The sequence below is a fragment of the Theobroma cacao genome, chromosome 4, assembly GCF_053813885.1.
Source record: "Theobroma cacao isolate CCN51 chromosome 4, ASM5381388v1, whole genome shotgun sequence".
NCBI lineage: Eukaryota > Viridiplantae > Streptophyta > Magnoliopsida > Malvales > Malvaceae > Theobroma > Theobroma cacao.
Window position 1 is genome coordinate 27,039,731 of NC_142642.1, and position 20,569 is coordinate 27,060,299.

The following is a 20,569-nucleotide window of genomic DNA, read 5'->3' on the forward strand; positions in this document are numbered from 1 at the left end:
GCATGAATTACATTAAGAAGCTTGATGGGTGAGGCTATAAAAGGTTGATGAGCTAATCGTTTATGCCTTGTACAAACTTTTCAATATAAGATTAAAGTCCAAGGCGTCTCCTATATAGTTTCTTCTTAAAATCAGAATAAACAAAAGAGCTTCTTGAAGAGATGGGAGGGCTGAAAATGTCTTGGTTTCCCTTAATATTGTTGCTTAGTTTAACAATCAATAATCTCTCAGAGGCTAGCCGTAAGCTTCATTCTGCTGTTGTTGTTGGAACTGTGTACTGTGATACTTGTTTCCAAGAGGATATTTCTAAGGCCGCACATTTGATTTCAGGTCAGTTCTTTCAGTTTCAAATTCCTAGCCTTCTATTTTGATCTGTTTAGGCTCAAAATTAACAAGTTCGCTAGGATTTTGTTTGTGCAGGTGCATCTGTTGCGGTGGAATGTAAAGATGGGACTTCGAGGCCTAGTTTTCGACAAGAAGTGAGAACCAATGAGCATGGAGACTTCAAAGTTCATTTACCTTTCTCAGTTGGCAAACATGTCAAGAAAATCAAGAGATGTTCAGTGAAACTTATCCGTAGCAGTGAGCCATATTGTGCCGTGGCCTCAACAGCAACTTCATCGTCACTCCATCTCAAGTCAGGAGAGCAAGGCACTCACATTTTCTCAGCTGGGTTTTTCGCCTTCAAGCCATTGAAACAACCAAATATATGCAACCAAAAACCAAGTGTTGAAGATTCTAAGCAAGTCAACACCCAAAACACATTGAGGTTTGGCCAACCAAACTTTCCCACATTCCCACCTCCACTTGCACAGCCAGCAACCCCACAACCAAGTCCCCTGCTTCCCAACCTCCCACCATTACCTCAACTCCCTCCCCTGCCACCCCTGCCATCCCTTCCAGGGCTCCCTATTCCACCAATTCCTGGAAGGAATTAAAAAATAATAATATTAATTAATATGATATGCAACTCAGAAAAACCAACCAATGTGATCAGTTCATTACTTTCTCTCCAATCTAAGATTTCTTCAGTTGGCCAGTTAATTATATATAGGTAAAGTTCACTTTTCATGTAGAGCAGCTGCTCAATTCCCTATTCCCGCCCCTTTATCTTCCTGTTGAAAATTGATGTGGTTTAGCCTTCAATGGAGAATCTTCATTGGCATAATATAATGGGAGTTTTATATATCAGAATTGCATTTAATAAGAGGAAAATGCTTGGCTGAGACTAGGAAACACCATATACATATGACCAACACCAACGACTACTACTAATGAAACGAAATCCCCACTTATTATAAACACAAGAAAAAAGAAAAAGAAATTTTCTGCAACAGAACTTGACAATTGTTATTTAATGATTTTAACGGATGACGGTTATAATACCAAAGACCAAAGAGATTGGAAAATGCTAAGGAGCGGGCAGTATTTATTGTCCGAGTAGATATAAAAATAATTGTTATTAACATTTCATATATTGTGTTTATTCTAACATAGTGTTAGAGGATAAATATAAAAAAGACATAATATTTTAAAACGTCTTTTAATTATTTAAAAAAATTGCAATAAATTTTTAATTTTTATTATATTCAATCAAGTTATTATAACTTTATTTTGAGATAAATAAGTTCTTATGATATATGGTTAACTAATTGTCACTAGTAAAAAATGATCTTTATCATTTTTATACTAAGTGACACTAATGTGTCATTAACATGAAGGGTAAAACCACTGCATGATCACACTATTATGCCACATCAGTATGTTACGTCATCATTTATTATTACATGTTAACATATCACTCTAATGCTACATGGGATAAAAATGATAAATATTATTTTAACTAATGGTAGTTAGTTAACCGTTAGTTATAAGAATTTATTTGATTTAAACAAAAAATATAAAGATTCGATTGAACGAAACAAAAAAAAATAACTTATTTGAATTTTGTAAAATAATTTAAGAGGTTTTTTTAGATATTATACCTATTATAAAATTAATAGTAAAATCATGATCCATATAAGAATAAAAGTAGATATTTGTGCTTTGCAGTAGATCCATTTTAATCAATTTTTATTCTATCTTTTTTAGTTAAGTACTCTTGATATTAATTTTTTATTTCCATCTAGATCCTAATAGTAAAATTTAATTTGTAGCCTATTTCTTAATTTTTTTTCAATATAATTCCTCTTTTTTGGTTGCTATTTTATTTCTTTGGGTATATATTGATGCATTGACGGTATGTAAAATTAAAAATTTTTAAGACTTAAATTTAAATATTATAAAATTTTAATAAATAATTCAATAAAAAATAAAAAAAATATTTTTTTTCTGTGCATCTCCCCCACAATTCTTTTATTATTTTCTTTTTCCCTCTCTTTAACTCCATCATCTTCTTCTCCCTTTTTCTTCCACTAAAATTAAAAATTAAAATATTTTCATTGTTCCCCAAAATCTCTTTCACCTTCTATTCCTGTTATTCAACAAGCATTCATATAAAAATCATGTTGTATCCCTAAGAGGGAGTGCTATTGAAACCTTAAGAGAGAGAAAGAAGGAAGAATTTAGTATGGAGATTTCTTTTTGTTAAGAGAAGGAGAGAGAAAGAGTGCTGTTGAAACAAAAGGCCTTGTAGCTCAACAAGGAAGTAATTTTTTTGTTGGTTAGCATTGGTAGTACATGGGGTAGGCAATTGGTCAATTTGACCACCAATTGTGATAGAAGAATATTTCATTAAGTTGTGACAGTATTGTGGGATAGTATCAGTGTTAGAAAAATTTTTGTCACAACTTCTGTTAGAATTTGAATTTGATATTAAGTTAAGGTTAGTTAATTACTTTTTACCATTTCTATCATTTACGCGGTTATCACATTATAACCCTAAATCAAACTAACAGTAAAATTTTAATTTATTTATTTGAAAAAAGAATAATTGGCTATCACATTATAGCCCTAAATCAAATGTAAAAGTCACTTATAAAATTTATTACTAAAGTCAACAAGTAAAATTTCTTAAAGTTGAACAATTTTGCCAAACCTAATTTTAATGGAAGAAGTAGAGAAGTAGATGATGGAGTTAGGGATGGATAAAAAAAATAGAGAACAATAAAATAATGTTGTGAGGGAGTTGGGAAGAGAAAAAAAAGGAAATTTTTTATTTTTATTTAATTAATTATTAAAATTTTTTAATATTTAAATTTATATTCTTAAAGATTTTTAGTTTTACATCATTGAAGTGGCAGCATTTTGGCAAATTAGTGATTATGCAAAAATTTCTTCTTCTAAGTTTTGAGTTGGAGAAGACTTGATAGTTTGCCGCTTGTTGGCATAATTCTTTTGAGGGAATATTGAAATTTGAAATTTGAATACTTGAACTTTGAAGAAGAGAGATTAGAGGTAGACATTGTTTCACTGGATGTGTCAGAATTTTATGCACCAAAATTTGAATATGAAAATTTTGGAGTTAGATAAAAAACTTAATTAATTCAAGAATCCAAGAACAATCTCTGAAAAATTTTTCAATAAAAAAAATCCTTTGATTCTTTTCTTTTACTTCAAGGGTCATGATTACTTATTCTTGAATTGAATGGATTTGATCTTCTCCAATTTTAAGGCTTGATTTCTTGAAAGTTTGGAATTCTTTAAATTTTTATTCTTCTGACAAGTTCTCGAGAATATTGGGATTTGATTTCTTGAAATTCTTTGGGCATTATTGAGACTTCAATTCTTTGATCTTCAAATCTTGATATCTTGAAATTTTGGAGAGCTTTCATTTTTCATAGACCGTCTTTTTTGGATTTGTTTTGTTCTTCAGATCTTTTGGATTTGATTTGTTGGAATTCTAGAGACTTTAATAAGGAGAGTTTTGGAGACTTTATTCTTCAAAATTTTCTCATCCCTAAATATATGTCATATGACTTAGAGGAAGATTATATTTATAGTGCTAATTAAGAAAGTTCTATAAGATTTCAATTTAGCACTTGAACATTTGACTTATTGGTTAGTGTATGATTTCTTTCTCTAAAGTGTAGGGTTCAAATTCCCCTTGATCCAAATATAAGACCTCAGTTTTTTTTTTTTTTTTAACTTTATTAGAGATAAATATGATGACTCACAATTTTTTTAACTTAATTAGAGATAAATATGATAGTTGAATTTTAATTGAACTATGAGTTTTAAAAACTTGATTGATCAGACCATGTGTCTTTAGCTTGAATATGTCAAATGGCTTGAAAAATCTTCACTTAATTTATTTAGGGGCTAGCAAAATTTAGTCAAAATTGAATTAACTGAATTAACTAACAAATGCAATTAATTCAGTTTGATTAATTTGGTTTGATTCGGTTAAATCAGTTAAAAAGTTCGGTTAAGTTGATTCGGGTTGGTTAAAAATTTTTTAAGTTAGTTAACCGAATTAACCGATATTGAAATTAGTATATTTTAAAGGTTTTTATTACATATATCTACTCACACAGTTTTTCTACACACACAGATATATATGAATGAATGAAAGGCTAGATTTAATCATCAAAAGGGTTTTTCTTACATGTATTCACTCTCACATTTTTCTATACTTATGTATGAATAAATGACTTAGATTTAATCATCAAGCATTAAAGAATAAAAATTAAAATACGCTTTATTTAAATATTAACATTATTGATATAAATATAATCATACAAAAAGTTATTTAAAATTAAAGAAAATGCAAAATATAATGAAAGCTATACCCTAAATTTAAATTAATAATGTATTAACATATTAATGTAACTTATTATATTAACTTATTAATATATTATTTTTTATATAGCATATTTATTGATATACAATATATAGTCTATACGCTATAGACTAAAAACTATAGTAACTTACTTTTTATAAGTTATTAATTAATTATAGTAATATAATATAATATAACTTATATTAACATAGTATGTTACATTAAATTATTAATATTAGTATACTATAGTAATATAACTTATATAACTGAAGCAACTTATATAAGTATTAGTATTATATAGTAACTAGATGGGTGGCGTGTGTGTTGCCGTGGGTTATTGAATTTATAATAAATTTTTAGTAAAACTATAAAATTTGTTTAAAAGTATATTTAAATATATAAAAGTTGGTTGCATTGTACTTATTAATCGAATTTTATTGTTTAAAACCAGTACTTGCTCAAAATAGCTATATTATCATCGATAATATGTTTATTTTTGTATTACATCACAGCATCATTTATCTATATAATAATGTACTTTTCAGCATGCAAAAGAAATAGCAAAGAGCAGCGTTTGCTACGTTTACAACGCAAAGCAACAGTTGATTATTTACACACATAAACATTAGATATATATTGGAGAGTACTATAGGAACATTGATCAACAAAATGAGATTAAGATGGACATACAAAAACACATTCCATATAAATTGAAATATGGTCACAAAAATTATAAATGGTTGGATAGATGTTATAGTTAACATTGTTTCAACAACTTGTCAAATATACCTATTTCATTAGGTGTGGAAATTAGATTCCCCAAAAAATCACAATAGTATAGCAGTAAGTTGTCTTGTAGAATCATAGAAATGTCATCCCTGTTTGATTTTTTGTTCATATCTACCATAAAGATTGTAATACAATGGAGTTACAAAAAAATGCTTTAACTCTAGTAAAAATTTCTTGCGCCTTTTTCCATAAAGCATTTTTCTAGTTCCTGTACTTGTGCTAGTTTCTGTAAAGCTATTGTTAACATAGAATGATAATATGTGTTTAATATATTGATTGTCATTCCATTATAAGGTCAATAAAAAGTATGTTGATTAACATAATTTACATACTTGGTTTTGATTTTCTTTGTTGGTGAGTCATTTAGGAATTCTTTTATTTGTCTTTGAAACCAACCAAAGCAACTACAAACTACATTTGCAGTTAATTGACTTCTATAAAACTATCATACAAAACTTAACACTGAAAGATTGTATAAACTGTTCATGAGTTAATTGTATTTTAATAGTTATATTAAACAATTGTCTTTTTATGACAGTTTTGTTTCATATTGTACAGTAAAATCTCTATAAATTAATACTTAACAAATTAATAACCTTAATTAAATAATATTTTTGATTGGTTTTGACTAGGGACCAATGTGGTAAATTAATAGTTCATTAAATTTATAAGATAATACATTCCAAAAAACACATAGGTCTTACTTGATATATAAATTAATAATCTTTTTATATATCAAAATTATATACATATGAATCAATTAGGATGCTTTTGTAAAATATGATTCTAATGTTACTTATTTTTTATTGAAATTAATATATTCTTGGACCTCATTTCTAACTTTTCTTGGTGCATTAAGAAACTCTAGTGTAATGTTTTCGTATTGCAAGAGAAAATTATGCAATGTGATTATTGCTTTTGGGTGCAATTTTAATTTTCTATGTTGTACTCACACAATGCTTTACGCATTTCATCTATCATTGTTGATTTTTTTACACTTTTGAGATGAGAAACCATTGGTGTTTAATTTTACTGTTTGTGATACTGTATGTTCTTTTTAGAGATGTTTTTGCTTGACTTAATGTTCATGAAGTATTTTAATTAAGTATATATCGAATTTAATGTTAGTTTGTTGTAAAAATAGATAGATTTATGACTTCTATTTAATAAGATTAATTACATTCATGAACTTGTTTTGATTAAACAAATATATAGAATAATGATAATTCGTAATTTGATAATTAAGTAATTTGGTAATATTCGTATACTTATAATATACAATACATGTATTAAATTTAATGTTTTTAAAAAACAAAAAATGCCTTGAAAAATTAATTTTTTATTAATTAATGTATAAATTAATAAATTATTAATTTATCGATTAAATAATATCTTAATTAATTAATAAATTTTCATGATCCCAGAGTTATTAATTTATGGAAGTTTTATTGTATTTGTATAACACATTCTATATATAACTTAACATGAAAAAGAATATAAGCTAATTTGATTGACTATTGGATTCATCATTAACATTAGAACTAAGTTAAGTTTTAGTAAGTATAAAAATTGACTAATTTGATGTAAGGATACCCTAATTGTGAGACCCTGTCAAGCTCGATTAAAAGATGGTATTGTACCGAGTGGTACAACTAAGTTAAATCGAGTCTTGAACTAATTCAAATAGAAATTCTAAGAGGAAATTGAAAATTTTGAAACCCACAGAATGACTTAGAATAGTGATTTGGAGTTTAAGGTCCAGTTTAGAGTCCATCAGAAAAATTGACCGATTAGGGACAAAACGGTCATTTTACCATTTGATGATAAAATGGAGATTTTTAGCCAAGATTTGATCACATTTGACCAAGAGTAATTATATGAAATATAATTATGATTATTAGAGTATAAAATGATGTTTAGCAGTGAAAAAATTATGATTCCTGGTATTTTTTGAGCACAAGGGCAAAATGGTAATTTTGCCACTAGAAGACTAAACGAAAATTTTTATAAAACGAGTTTTTTGCCCCATTTGGTTAATATTGATCAATGTTAGTGTTATTTGAGGTTGAAAAGTAGAAATAATTTGATTCCGGTACATTTCGGAGTATAGGGGCAAAATCATAATTTTTTTAACCCGGGGGCAAATCAGTAAATTTTTCGCCTCAGCACTTGTCAAGGCCAAGGGATTTTATTCATCATGTAAATGGATAAACATGAGAAATGTGTGGTGGAGAGAGATTGCTTAATGGCTAAGTATGACACATGGACCAATGGAATGGTGACATGTGTCAAAATCTCATCCATTCATTATTTTCTTTATAAAAGACATAAAAATCAGCCCATTTCTCCCATAGTGATCAGCCAAACCAGAAGAGAAGAGAAACCAAGGAAGAACAAGCCCTAGGTGAAAAAAATCAAAGAGAAAGTGTTGGAATTCAAGGAAACAAGCTAGGTAAGTTAAAATTTCTTTAATTCTCCTTGATACCTAGTTTACCCATGCTTTTGTTCTTGATTTTCATAGTTTGTACAAACGGTGAATAAACTTATTATTATTGTAAATTATCTAGAGTTTATTTTTAAATGCCCTTTATGTATTTTATGAAATGAAAACGAGATTAAAACGGGATTTTTGATGTTTTAGGAATAAATGTGACAAATAAAAATATATTGTATTGATTATGAAATTGAGAAATTTGAGGCTACAAATTGACTTGAAAAATATATATTTTCCTAGGAATGGCTTATGAGAAATGAGTATATGTGGCTATATTTTGTGAGTGCATTGAGAAATTTATGTAAGTTGTTTTTACTATGCAGGCTGGATAAATAAATAAAAGCTACGTTATACTGTCGAAATTTTATTAAAATTGGTGGGTTAGTCACTACAGTGACGAGTTTCCGTGAACTGCCTATTAGAGGGGCACGGTAAACCGAGTTATATAATTACTCCGATTGTAGAGGCGAGGAGGGTAACTCCCGGGGTAGTATTAGAGGTCACTTCACGTCGAACCCCCACGTGAATGTGTAACTCGGCCAACGCCAAGGGACGACTTGTTTTAAAAATAAAAATGTGTTTCACGTGTGAATATTTTAACACCCTTGGCGGACTCGGTTAGATGCCTCGGCCAAGGTATCCCCGAGAATTAGTTTTGGCTTGAGCCTTGTTTTAATAAAAGACATAAGCCTTAACAACTGTTTTGGTAAATTACAAATATTTTATGGTTTAAGAAATAAATTGAAAACATTATGAAATGGGTTGAAATTTGTTGTTTAAACTTGCCTCCATTTTACTCGCCTTTAGATATTTATGATAATGTCTGTTTACTCATTGGGATTGCAAAATCTCACCCAACTTCTTTCCACCCATTTCAGGTTCAGTATAGACTGTAGATAGCTGATCTCATCAAGGACTACCATTGGATCTGCATTTTTCAAATCGTAGGTTCACAGTCCTCTTTACTTTTGTTTATTCGGGGGCCCTCTTGTTATTGTAAATTAAATTAAATATTTTTGGCTTACTGTATTTCAGTATGTATAAATTTATTTAGCTTTTACGCTATAAAAATTATTCACGTATAACTCTATAAATATTGTTTTATAAGAAAATAGAATATTTCCCTTAATATCTCTTTTATTTTCTTATTATATTCAAATAACTGTAATTTCGTTTTAAATGAAGATTTTAGACTTTTAAATTCATTTTGAATATGAATTATGTGTTTTGTACTTGTATATTACGTTTTAGCCAGTTTCAAAATTTTTGAGAAAAAAATGACGAAAATACCCCTGTGTGGCGAAAATTTTATTTTGATTATTTTTTTATCTAAAATAGTGTATATTCTCTAAAAACTCGATATTTAACAACGATTGCTCTCAAGAAAGGAAAGAAACTACTATGTAAGCCTTGCGGGGTTCCGGTTGGCATTCCGGATAATGAGTGTCAATCGGGACATCGCGGCAGTTGTCATGGGCCTGAGGGAGGTTTCGGGTCGTGACACCGAAAGGTCGAAAGCTATCCGTCAATAACTTCCAAGAAGTGGTAAGGCTAAGATTCCTTACATACATAGAAAAAAGCTTATCTTTCTATTGCTAGATGTGGTCGTCATTAGACTAGCCGCTGAACCTCTATGGACGTCTTCCGCTAGTCCTGATCTTGAGTTTCAAGATCTAGTCAATCATTATATCCCACTATTGTACATTAAACAATGTTAGTGCTATACAAGGTTAGTTTTATACCAATATATTTATTTTGCCCTTGCAGGATGGGTAGTATTTCATTAGCCCTGTCATGCTGTCAAAACTTTATTATATGGTGGATTATATATTAATTAATCACTGCAGTAGGGGGTTTCTGTGGACTAGCCTTTTAGAGGGGCACAGTAAACCCCATTATATTCTTACCTCGAACGGAGAGGCGAGTAAGGTATCTCCTCGGGTAAAGCTTAGGGTTCACTTCACGCCAAACCACCACGTGAGGGGGAACTCAGCCAACGCCAAGGAACGGCTATATTTTCAAAACAAAAACATGATTTATGTGAAATGTGAATTTTTAATAGCCTTGGCAGTCTTGGTAGGATGCCTCGGCTAAGGTGTCCCCAAGAATGGATTTATGGCACAAGCCTAGTTTTTATGAGATTCATAAGCCTCTTTACGTATTTTAAATGAAATGTGTTCTAATGCTGTAAACCAGTTTACGATGATTTACTTTATTGTCTCCATGTACTCAACTCTAGATGTTTATGATGATGTCTGTTTACTCACTGGGATTATAAAATCTCACCATTCTCCTGTCCACCCATTTCAGGTTCAGAAAAGGCTGTAGATAACTAATCTCATCGAGGACTACCGTTGGAATTGCAATTTTCCAAACCGTAGGTTCACAGTCCTCTTTACTTTTGTTTATTCGGGGGCCCTCTTGTTATTGTAAATTAAATTAAATTAAATATTCTGGCTTACTGTATTACAGTATGTATAAATTTATTTAGCTTTGACACAACAAAAATTATTTACGTATGACTCGAAAAATATTATTTTAAGTTGGAAATGAGAAGCTGATATTAAAGCCTTGCAGGGTCCCGGTTGGCATTCCGGGCAATGAGTGTCGATCGAGATACAGCGACGGTTGTCACGAGCTCGAGGGGAGTATCGGGTCGTGACATAATGAGCTGATGAGAATACCTAATATGGGTATTGTCCCAATGAAATAAGTTAGGAACAAGAGCAATTGGGGAAAATGACTTTAATTTTGTTGAGCTTCTTACTTCCAAAGAAGTAGTCCTAATTTTCATGGCTTCAACTTGAGCGAACTCTCATAAACTCTCCCTTGAGAGTGATTCATCCAATGTGGTTAAATGGGAGCGCAAATCAAATAAGGTTCCATGGAGAATGAGAAAAAAGTTTATACAAATCCATCAACTGTTAGCAAAGGTGATTGACTGGGAGGGTAATCATACTCCATGCTTTGCAAATGGGGAGGTTTACGTCATAGCTAAAGGAGGGGTAACAAGATTACAAAACTTATTATGGGTCAATAACCAAGGGGTTCAACAAAATAACACAGAATAAAAGCCCAACTGAGGTACTCCACAGGTAGACTAAGTGAAAGAATCATGGGGTGAATATGATTTTTGTATATATTGTCCATGTACAAATTGGTTGTCTCGATACCAACGAGCTTTGAATTGGCTTTGTCGGTCATGGACAAGTTCTGGTAACTTTGCATTTTTTTGTTCATGCAGAGAGTTACAGGTTTGGAAAAACCTGCTTTTGTATATCCTACTTATTAATGAAATTTGATGGTTTTTTTTTAAAAAAAGATGCTCATCACCTTTAGAGACACCTCAAAAATGAATTTTATTCTTGAAAAGTTCCCTAAAATGTTCAATTCCTAGTTTCACTATATTATTCCTTATCCTTAAGTCATGAAAAAAAGAATGAGACCAATTTGGCTCTTTATTGTCAATTTTCCCTTTCGCTTATGGAGTGAGGCCATGTTATAAAATATTAGGAGTCTAGGCAGAGTCATTAAAGTTAACTGGGCTACAGTTTCCATGCAAAGGTTGGATCATGCCAGAGTATTGATTTTACATGAAGAAGAAAAGGTCATCCAAAAATGGAAGGAGATGGTTATCAACGAAAGTCAAGTGGTGCTCTAGTTATCCATGGACAATCAAGACCTAAATTGTCCTGAAGGTCTATTTATGTCTTCCTCTGATAGTGTTTATCTTGCTGTGGTGGATTTGGCTGCCTCGAGTGGGCATGATGAAATAAACAGCAATATCATAGCCAAATCACCGACAGTTGGAAAAATGGTTGAGTGGGACCTTTCAAATTTCAAAATTCATAATGCTAGTAAGGCTATAGTTGGGCCTAAAGCATTTAGTGAGCCCAAATTGGCTAGGCCTTCTTCTTATTGTAAGCCTAGTAAAAGTTTGTCTCTTTCTTTCATAATCATGTCTAAACCTTCTAGCCTTGACAACACGATTGCCTAATCATCCAATCCAATTCAAGATAGGTCAGTTGAGCTTATGAGGGCAGACTTGATTAGGGATGGTGAAGATGATCCCATTGCCTCTGAGAATGATAGGCCCTCCCTCTGCCTTGCTCACTTGGAGGGGTAGGATAACAAGTTATCTTGATTCCAGCGAAACAAGTGTTGACTCCATATGTTTTCGATGATAACAAAACATTCCTCATTCATTAATATCTAATTTCACTATTTAAGTGTGCAGGATAAAGTTAATTCCCTTAATGAAATGAATTATTAAAAACAAGATCATATTGTTTAACGTACCCGGTCCAAGAACCCGACCGCTAAATATGGAGTGATTTGGGAGTCCCCACCAATCTTTTTTTTTCTATTTAGATGTGATTGGCCACCTAATAAATTTGTTCAATTCGACAAAATCTTAAATTAATTTTAGGTCCGTCGAAAGAACGATAAACTGGTCTACGTATTTTTTTTAGTTGGGTTCAAGAGTATGGTTATGTACAGGAAGGGTTAGCACCCCCGTGATGCCCATTCCACGAGCGGTTCCATTTAATCATACATTATCCTAACCCATTAATTCTTTTCTTATGTTTCCTTAATTGTTATTTATTTAATTTGTCTTTTATTCTATTAATTAAGTTAAAATATTTTACGGGTTTGACGTACACGTGATGCAATTGTGAAATGCATGGCATAAAATCGAGATAATGTCAACGAAAAATTTTTATTGAGCGTACTTTTTGAATCTACCCATCATATTGGTGGGATTCGAGAGTATTCTCTCACCTAGGGAAATAACTTAGAAACTCACCTTCGCAAGTTTACTAGGTAAATCCTATCATTGGGACAATCGTTTGCGAGTAAAAACAGTATTTTCGTGAATGCAAATTTTAATGCGGGCAAAAGCTTTTTATCAAAGATATCTCTTCGAACCCTCCCATCGTACTGGTGGGATCCGGGGGTACCTTTTCACCTAGGGAGTTGATCGAAGAAACTCGCCTTCGCAAGCTTCCTTGGAAAGTCCCATCATCTGGGCTTATACTCACATATAGAATATATCTATATGCCATGACACATGTTATGCTTATGAAATTCATTATTTTGTTCTTAAGTCCTCATGTATCTTTTTTATTTCTTTAAGACTTCCCTTTTCTATCATTTTTCTTTATAAATATGTATATCATGGATTATAAATATGTTTATGTGTTATCTAATTGTATGCTTAGTAAGACATCTTAGTTCATAATTAGATACAATTTTGATTCAATGTCACCCTTTTTATTATATACTTTGTTTACCTAGCATTTGGCTTAAATATGCTCATTATTATGAATTTCCATTATTAAACATCTTAATATTTAATTAGTGTTATCTTTTAATTTTTACATTTATCTTTTGACAAGCATATGCTATTTATTCTTTTTTGTTTATTATATTCATTTCTATATTTTGACTAACTTATTGTATAATAATTTTTGCCTATTTAAAATTAGAAACACTGGGATTTTAGAATTAGGACCCTCTCATCGTACTGGTGGGGTCCTAATTTAATTCTCTAACCTAGGGAGAATTCTTTCTAGAATTACGACTCCTCTCGTTCCAAAAGAAAATCCCATCATTGGTTTGAATTAAATATTTATCTTATTTGTATGAATAATTCTTCATCTTGCCCCCATTTTCATTCTCCTTTTGTTTATAACTCCATCCATTTTATAAAGCTACTTTTTAAATAATTAAATGATTACATATTTTATTCTAATACATTCTTCATTTTTTCATTTCTCCAAATTCACTTTCATTCGTAATTTCCCTATATGTATATTTTTATTCATGTATACATTTTCATAACTACATAATATACAAGTATTTTATTTTTTTGCCTAACTTTATAATAATTTCTATATTTTCCTATCCATCCTGTCACAACCCGGAACCTCTCTCGGGCCCATGACAACCGCCGCGACGTCCCGATTGACACTCATTATCCAAAATGCCAATCGGAACCCCGCAAGGCTAACGAATTAGTTTCTTGCCTTTCCTATGAGCATTCGTTGTTAAATATCGAGTTTTAAGAAAATATAAACTATTTTAGATTGAAAACAATCAAAATAAAATTTTCGTCACATAGGGGTATTTTGGTCATTTTAACCAAAAAATTTTGAAACCTGATAAAGATACAACGAATGGTAGAAAAATATCCACTGCCGATTAAAAATAAATTTTTGTAATCTAAATCATTCATTTAGAGTGAAAAGTTGACTAATTAAACTAAATAAAAATATTTGATAATATATTTCATTTTCTTATAAAACAATTTTTATAGAACTATACATAAATAATTTTTGCAGCGTGAGAATAAAATAAATTCATACATACAATAATTTACAAAGTTATAATGTATAATAATAATTACAATGACAAGTGGCCCATAAATACACCCAGTATTGGTGATAATCTACTGTTTGTGGGATAGAGGGGTTAACTGGAATCCTCGACAAAATCGGATATCTACAAGCTACCACAGGCCTGAAATGTTTGGAAAGGAGGTGGGTGAGATTTTGCAATCCCAATGAGTAAACAGACGTTATCATAAATATCTAAAGGCGAGTAAAATGGAGGCCAGTTTAAACAACAAATCACAAACCATTTCATAAAGTTTTCAATTTCTTTCTTAAACTATAAAACATTTGTAATTTACCAAAACAGTTGTCAAAGCTTATAACCTTTATTAAAAACATGACTCAAGCCAAAATCTAGTCCTCGGGGATACCTTGGCCGAGGCATCTAATCGAGTCCGCCAAGGTTGTTAAGATATTTACATGTTAAACACATTCTAGTTTTGAAAACAAGTCGTTCCTTGGCGTTGGCCGAGTTACACATTCACCTGGGGGTTCGACTTGAAGTGAACTCTAACACTACCCTGGGAGTTACCCTCCTCGCCTCTACAACTAGCGTAACTATGAAACCGGGTTTGCCATGCCCTTCTAATAGGCAGTCCACGAAAACCCGTCACTACAGTGACTAAACCCACCAATTTTAATAAAATTTCGATAGTATAACGTGGCTTTTATTTATTTACCCAGCCTGCATAGTAAAAGACAGCTTACATAAATTCCCAATGCAATTATAACATATAACCACATATACTCATATATCATAAGCCATTCATAGGAAAATATATATTTCAAAATAATTGACAGTCTCCAATTACTCAATTTCATAATCAACACAATATATTTTTATTTGTCACATTTATTTCTAAAACATCAAAAATTTCGTTTTAATCTCATTTTCGTTTCATAAAATACATAAAGAGCATTTAAAAATAAACTCTAGATAATTTACAATAATAATAGGTTTACTTACCATTTGTACAGATGAAATGCTTCATAGGTGCCCCGATCACTGTTGGTCGGGTACGACTTCCTTGCCTTTACCGGAAGGCTCTCCCCCTAGACACATTGCAAAATTTACCCAATTCACCACATTGATGCTAAATCACTATATAATTGACTTAAATCCTATACTAATGCATGGTATGAAATGCAATAGCCTAAAACGGCTTAAACGTGGTATTAACCTATTTTTGGCACTTTACCCGATAAATTGCTAATGCGCTCCATTTTAGCTCTAAATCGTTCCATTCTCTCTCCAACATTTCTAACCATTAAATATCAGCCAATAACCTTCTAAAATCACCAAAATCAGTTCACTTTCCTCCTTGGAAAATTAGGCCAAAAATGAGACATTAACTCGGTAAATTTTCTACTTTGTTTTTCTATCACATTTAACCATTTTTCATCATTTTCTCTTCATTTCTCTTAGAATAAAAATCAGATCATCATCATTGTACCTCATTTCAGATTCGGCCAAGGGTGGGTATTGTGAAAATTTAATGTTTTCTTGCCCAATTTAATTTCTAAACACATTTAACTAACTAAAACTATCAATTTAACTAAAAATCAAAACTTAAAAATTTCAATTTCTCCCCCCTCGAAATTCGGCCAGCCCTTGCTGTCACTTTTAGATCTCTCTCCTCAAGCATGCTAAATGGAAACAAAGGCATAGGAAAGGTAGAAATCAAGCTAAAGTCGAACAATCTTACCGTTAGACACGTAAACGGGTAAAAAACGCGATTTCCCTTTGAATTTTCTTGTTTCTCTTTCGTTTTTCTTTTTTTCTTCCTTTCCTCTGTATTGTCTCTCTTGTTCTCCCTTATGGTCTGCCATCACTTAAAATGGGGTTTAAATAGGCTGACTTTTCATTAAAATAATATTAAATCATTAAAAAGTGCCATGTGTCACTTTCCCATTGGCCCATTTTTAAAATTTCATCTTTTAAACTTCAATTTTTCACCACTTAACATACCATAGTTGTTCATACCAAAAAATAAATAAATCCTATGATTTTGAAAAGTTTTTGGTGGTGAAAATTACGGTTTTTATCCCGAGACGATAAAATTACCGTTTTGCCCTTATGTTTCTAAAATTGCCGAAATTGAAAATTTTCACTTCCTATCATTAAATTATACTCAAAATAGTTAATCTTGGTCAAAAATTTCACTCCGTGATCAAATTATTATCTTAGGTGGCAAAATGACGATTTTGCCCATAAACATCGAAATTTTCCATTTTACCCCAAGTGCACCATCGAACTCCGAACAATCATTTTTAGTCTTTTTTGGACTGCATAATATTAAATTTCATCCTATGATTCCTATTTGAACTAGTTCAAGATTAAATCAACTCAAGTGTACCGTTAGATATAATACCGGGTTTCGTCTATTCTGAAGTGCTTTCCTAGCGTAATAACATGCTACTCAGTGCATGTATGTCATGACATGTGTTTATAGGGTCGAGTTTTACACATCCCATCCCTTTTTATTTTTCAACATTTTGTTTATATTAATTATCTATTTTTTTTTATATTTTCTACTTCAATGATTTTTTTCTTCCAGTATTTTTTAATTCATATTACAACATTAATGCACTTTATATCTATTACTTTATTTTCATTAATATAAAGTCATATTATGAATATTTTCTAACTTGAAACAATCAACACAAATACCACATAATAACCCAATAAATTAAGGATTTAAATCTTACCCAAGGTTCAGCCCTCCTCCTTCAAAACAACGTCGTTCTCAACTCTTTTCCAGCACCCAATCCTCATTAGCAAAACGACACCGTTTCCCCCTACGTAGCTTTATAAGCTTTTTTTTTCTCTCTCTCTCACTTTCTCTCTCTAGCGCGTCGGTTCTCTCTAAGATTTTTTTTCCCTTTTTTTCTTCTTCTTCTTTTTTTTCTCTCTTTCTTTCTTTCTTGGCTCACAGATCTCCCTTCTCTCTCTTTCTCCCAACTTCTTTCCCTCTTTTTCCTCACCGACATCCCCTCTCCCTTGTCGACTAGATTTGGGTCTCCGAGGCCCTTTTCTTTGGCTTTCTCTTTTTTTTCTTTTTGTGCCCTTTTGTTGTGATTTTGGTTTTTTTTTTTTAGTGCTTGTGGTTAGGCGTTTTGGCTTGTAGATCTTAGGATTTTTGTTTTTGATGATTTGTGTTTTTTTTTTTTGCCTTTTTTGGTGTTCTTGATTGCTGAATTTTGTTTGAAGAAGATGAGGTTCTTTTTTGGATCCCTCCTTTTGGGTTTCAAAAAATCCTCTTTTAAAAGCTAGATTGTCTAAAAATTTAGACAATCCGGAGGTGAAGGCTTTGGCACAAGGGGAGTTGGTAGCCGGAGGTACATTTTTCCCTTTTCAGGGGCATTAAATGCTCTGCCATGATTAACTGGGGAGGGATGGCTGAGCGTACACTCAGTCCTTTCCCTGTTTTCTCTCTTTTTTTTATTTGTTTTTGTTTTTTTAATTTTAATTTATTTCTTCTTTTTTATTTTTTTAGTTTGTTTTATTATATTTCATTATATATATATACATATATATATATATATATATATATATATAAAAGAAAGGTGTCTACAGTTGCCCATCTTTTTACATTTTTGAGAATCAAGAATAGTGTAAAGACATAGACACCGTATTCGATTCATCTTGAGGCAAGTTTGATTTAAGCAAATTGATCTAGGCTTGACCTATCTCAAAACAAGTTTGATTAAAAACATGAAATCCCTAAGCTTGACCTGGGCTTGAAAAAATGAAATTTATAAGCTTGATTTAGGCACGACCGATCTCAAAATAAGTTCGATTTAAAAATTGAAATTCATAGACTTAATCTAGGCTCGACCGATTTCAAAACAGGTTCGATTTAAAAATTGAAATTCCTAGACTTGATCTAGGCTCGACTTATCTCAAAACAGGTTCGATTTAAAAATTGAAATTCCTAAACTTGATCTAGGCTCAACCTATCTCAAAATAGGTTCGATTTAAAAATTGAAATTCCTAGACTTGATCTAGGCTCGACCTATCTCAAAACAAGTTCGATTTAAAAATTGAAATTTCTAGACTATATCTAGGCTCGACCTATCTCATAACAGGTTCGATTTAAAAAATTAAAATGTCTAAACTTAATCTAGGCTCAACCTATCTCACAACAGGTTCGATTTAATTCTCTAATGCCACTTAATTGGATTAACATGAAAATGAAAGACTCAAATCCTTCCATCAACTCTTTAGGTCGGGTGAATTCCTACCTTCGAAGCTAGGAACATGAATTAATTTTGATTTTTGTTTTGAAAATAATCATGTGCATGGCTAGGCATGTATGCATGATTGAAATTATAGAATGCTTTCATGTTTATGATTCATTAAGGTTCCTAGACCCTTCTTTTGCTTCATCCCATTTTTCACTGCTACAACTTTTGATCATCTTGGCCTGTTTACTTTTCTTCTGGTTACTTTAGGTAACTCTTGATCTCCCTTAAGCACCATTTCTTTTGACATTTGACTTTTTTGCTCAGGTTTAAAGTTCTGCCATTCCTTTTCTTCATTAGTAAGTCTTTTATTGAGCAATGAATGTAACTTCTTGCTTAATTAGTTTATTTCTTTTACCAGTCATCATTCATTTCTATGACAATCATTATGTGAAATCATGGGATGGTAAAGAACAGAGGGGTTGAAATAAAGAGGAGAATGAGAGTTTCATATATGAGAATTCAAATAATTCAAGGAAAAGAGAATTTACAAAGCAAACATTAGATCTTTTAAGTAATAAACACTCAGACCATTCAGAGAAAACAATTTGATTTTTGACTTCAAGAATTGTCCTTGATTGATGCTTTGAGCAAATCTATAGGTTGCAGACTTCATAACTTCCCCTTGTTTTGCTAAAATTGTGGACCTCCATTCATAGTATATTTTTATCTCAATCTTGTATTCCATTTGGGCTGACATCTTTAAATTTCATTTTAGCTTCTTGCCTTTCAGCCTCAAGCCACCATTTTTGGGTTTTTAGTGTGATCCTCTTTTGGGTACGAGTTACCCTTTTCGGGTTTTCAACACGAAACCCCTTCCTTTTTATTTATATATTTTTTTATTTTTTCCCTCTTTTTTTACTAAGTATAGTACTTCTTCACCACATCTGCATTTATCGAATTAGGCAAGTCTTCCCCATCCATGTCAGCCAAAATTAAAGCTCCTCTTGAAAAAGCCTTCTTTACCACATATGGTTCTTCCCAATTTGGCATCTACTTTCTTCGAAAATCAGTCTGATTAGAGAGTATTTTCTTGAAAACCAACTCATTTTCTCGAAACTACCTGGGATGAAGTTTTTTCTCATATGCTTGTATCATTCGTCGTTAATACATTTGACCATGACATAGGGCTGCGAGTCTCTTTTCTTCAATCAGATCCAATTGTTCATAATGAGAGCAGATCCACTCAGCATCTTTCAATTCTGTCTCTATTAACACCCTCAAGGATGGGATTTCCACTTCAATAGGTAGCACCGCCTCCATTTCATATTCTAATGAATATGGGGTGTCTCCCGTGAAGGTACGCACAGAAGTTCGATATGTGTGCAAGGCAAAAGGAAGTTTCTCATGTCAGTCTTTATAAACTTCAGTCATTTTTTCGATAATCCTTTTGATGTTTTTATTAGCTGCCTCTACTACTCCATTCATTTTTGGACTGTAAGGTGTTGAGTTATGATGCTTGATCTTGAATTTAGCACAAACCTCCCTTACCATTGTACTATTCAAATTGCTTGCATTATCAGTAATGATCCTTTCTGGAAGCCTATATCGACATATTATCTCCCTTTTGATGAACTTGCACACCACTTTTTGAGTCACATGAGCATAGGAAGTTGCTTCTACCCGTTTTGTGAAGTAATCAATGGCCACCAATATAAATCAATGTCCATTAGAAGCTTTTGGAGTAATGAACCCAATCACATCCATCCCCCATATTGAAAAAGGCCAAGGTGTTGTGAAGACGTGTAATGGAGATGGTGGAGCTTGGATTTTATCAGCATAGATTTGACATTTGTGGCACTTCCGAGCAAAGTTTATACAATCTACTTCCAATGTCAACCAATAGTATCCAACTCTCATAATTGTTTTGACTAACATATGTCCGTTGGCATGAGCTCCACATGATCTCTCATGGACATCTTCCAT

The 20,569-nt window shown here is 31.7% G+C and overlaps 1 protein-coding gene across 1 annotated transcript; it reads left to right on the plus strand.

Annotated features, from left to right (window-relative positions):
• Positions 1–60: 60 nt before the first annotated feature.
• Positions 61–1,186, plus strand: LOC18601768 (uncharacterized). Its single transcript, XM_007032822.3, has 2 exons — positions 61–330; positions 421–1,186. The coding sequence occupies exons 1-2, from the start codon at positions 162–164 to the stop codon at positions 936–938; spliced, it is 687 nt and encodes a 228-aa protein (XP_007032884.2). The 5' UTR covers positions 61–161; the 3' UTR covers positions 939–1,186.
• Positions 1,187–20,569: the final 19,383 nt, after the last annotated feature.

Coding starts and splice junctions, on each gene's coding strand:
- LOC18601768 (XM_007032822.3), top strand. CDS start 162: ATGGGAGGGCTGAAAATGTCTTGGTTTCCCTTAATATTGTTGCTTAGT. Junction 331..420: donor GGCCGCACATTTGATTTCAG/GTCAGTTCTTTC, acceptor TTGTTTGTGCAG/GTGCATCTGTTGCGGTGGAA.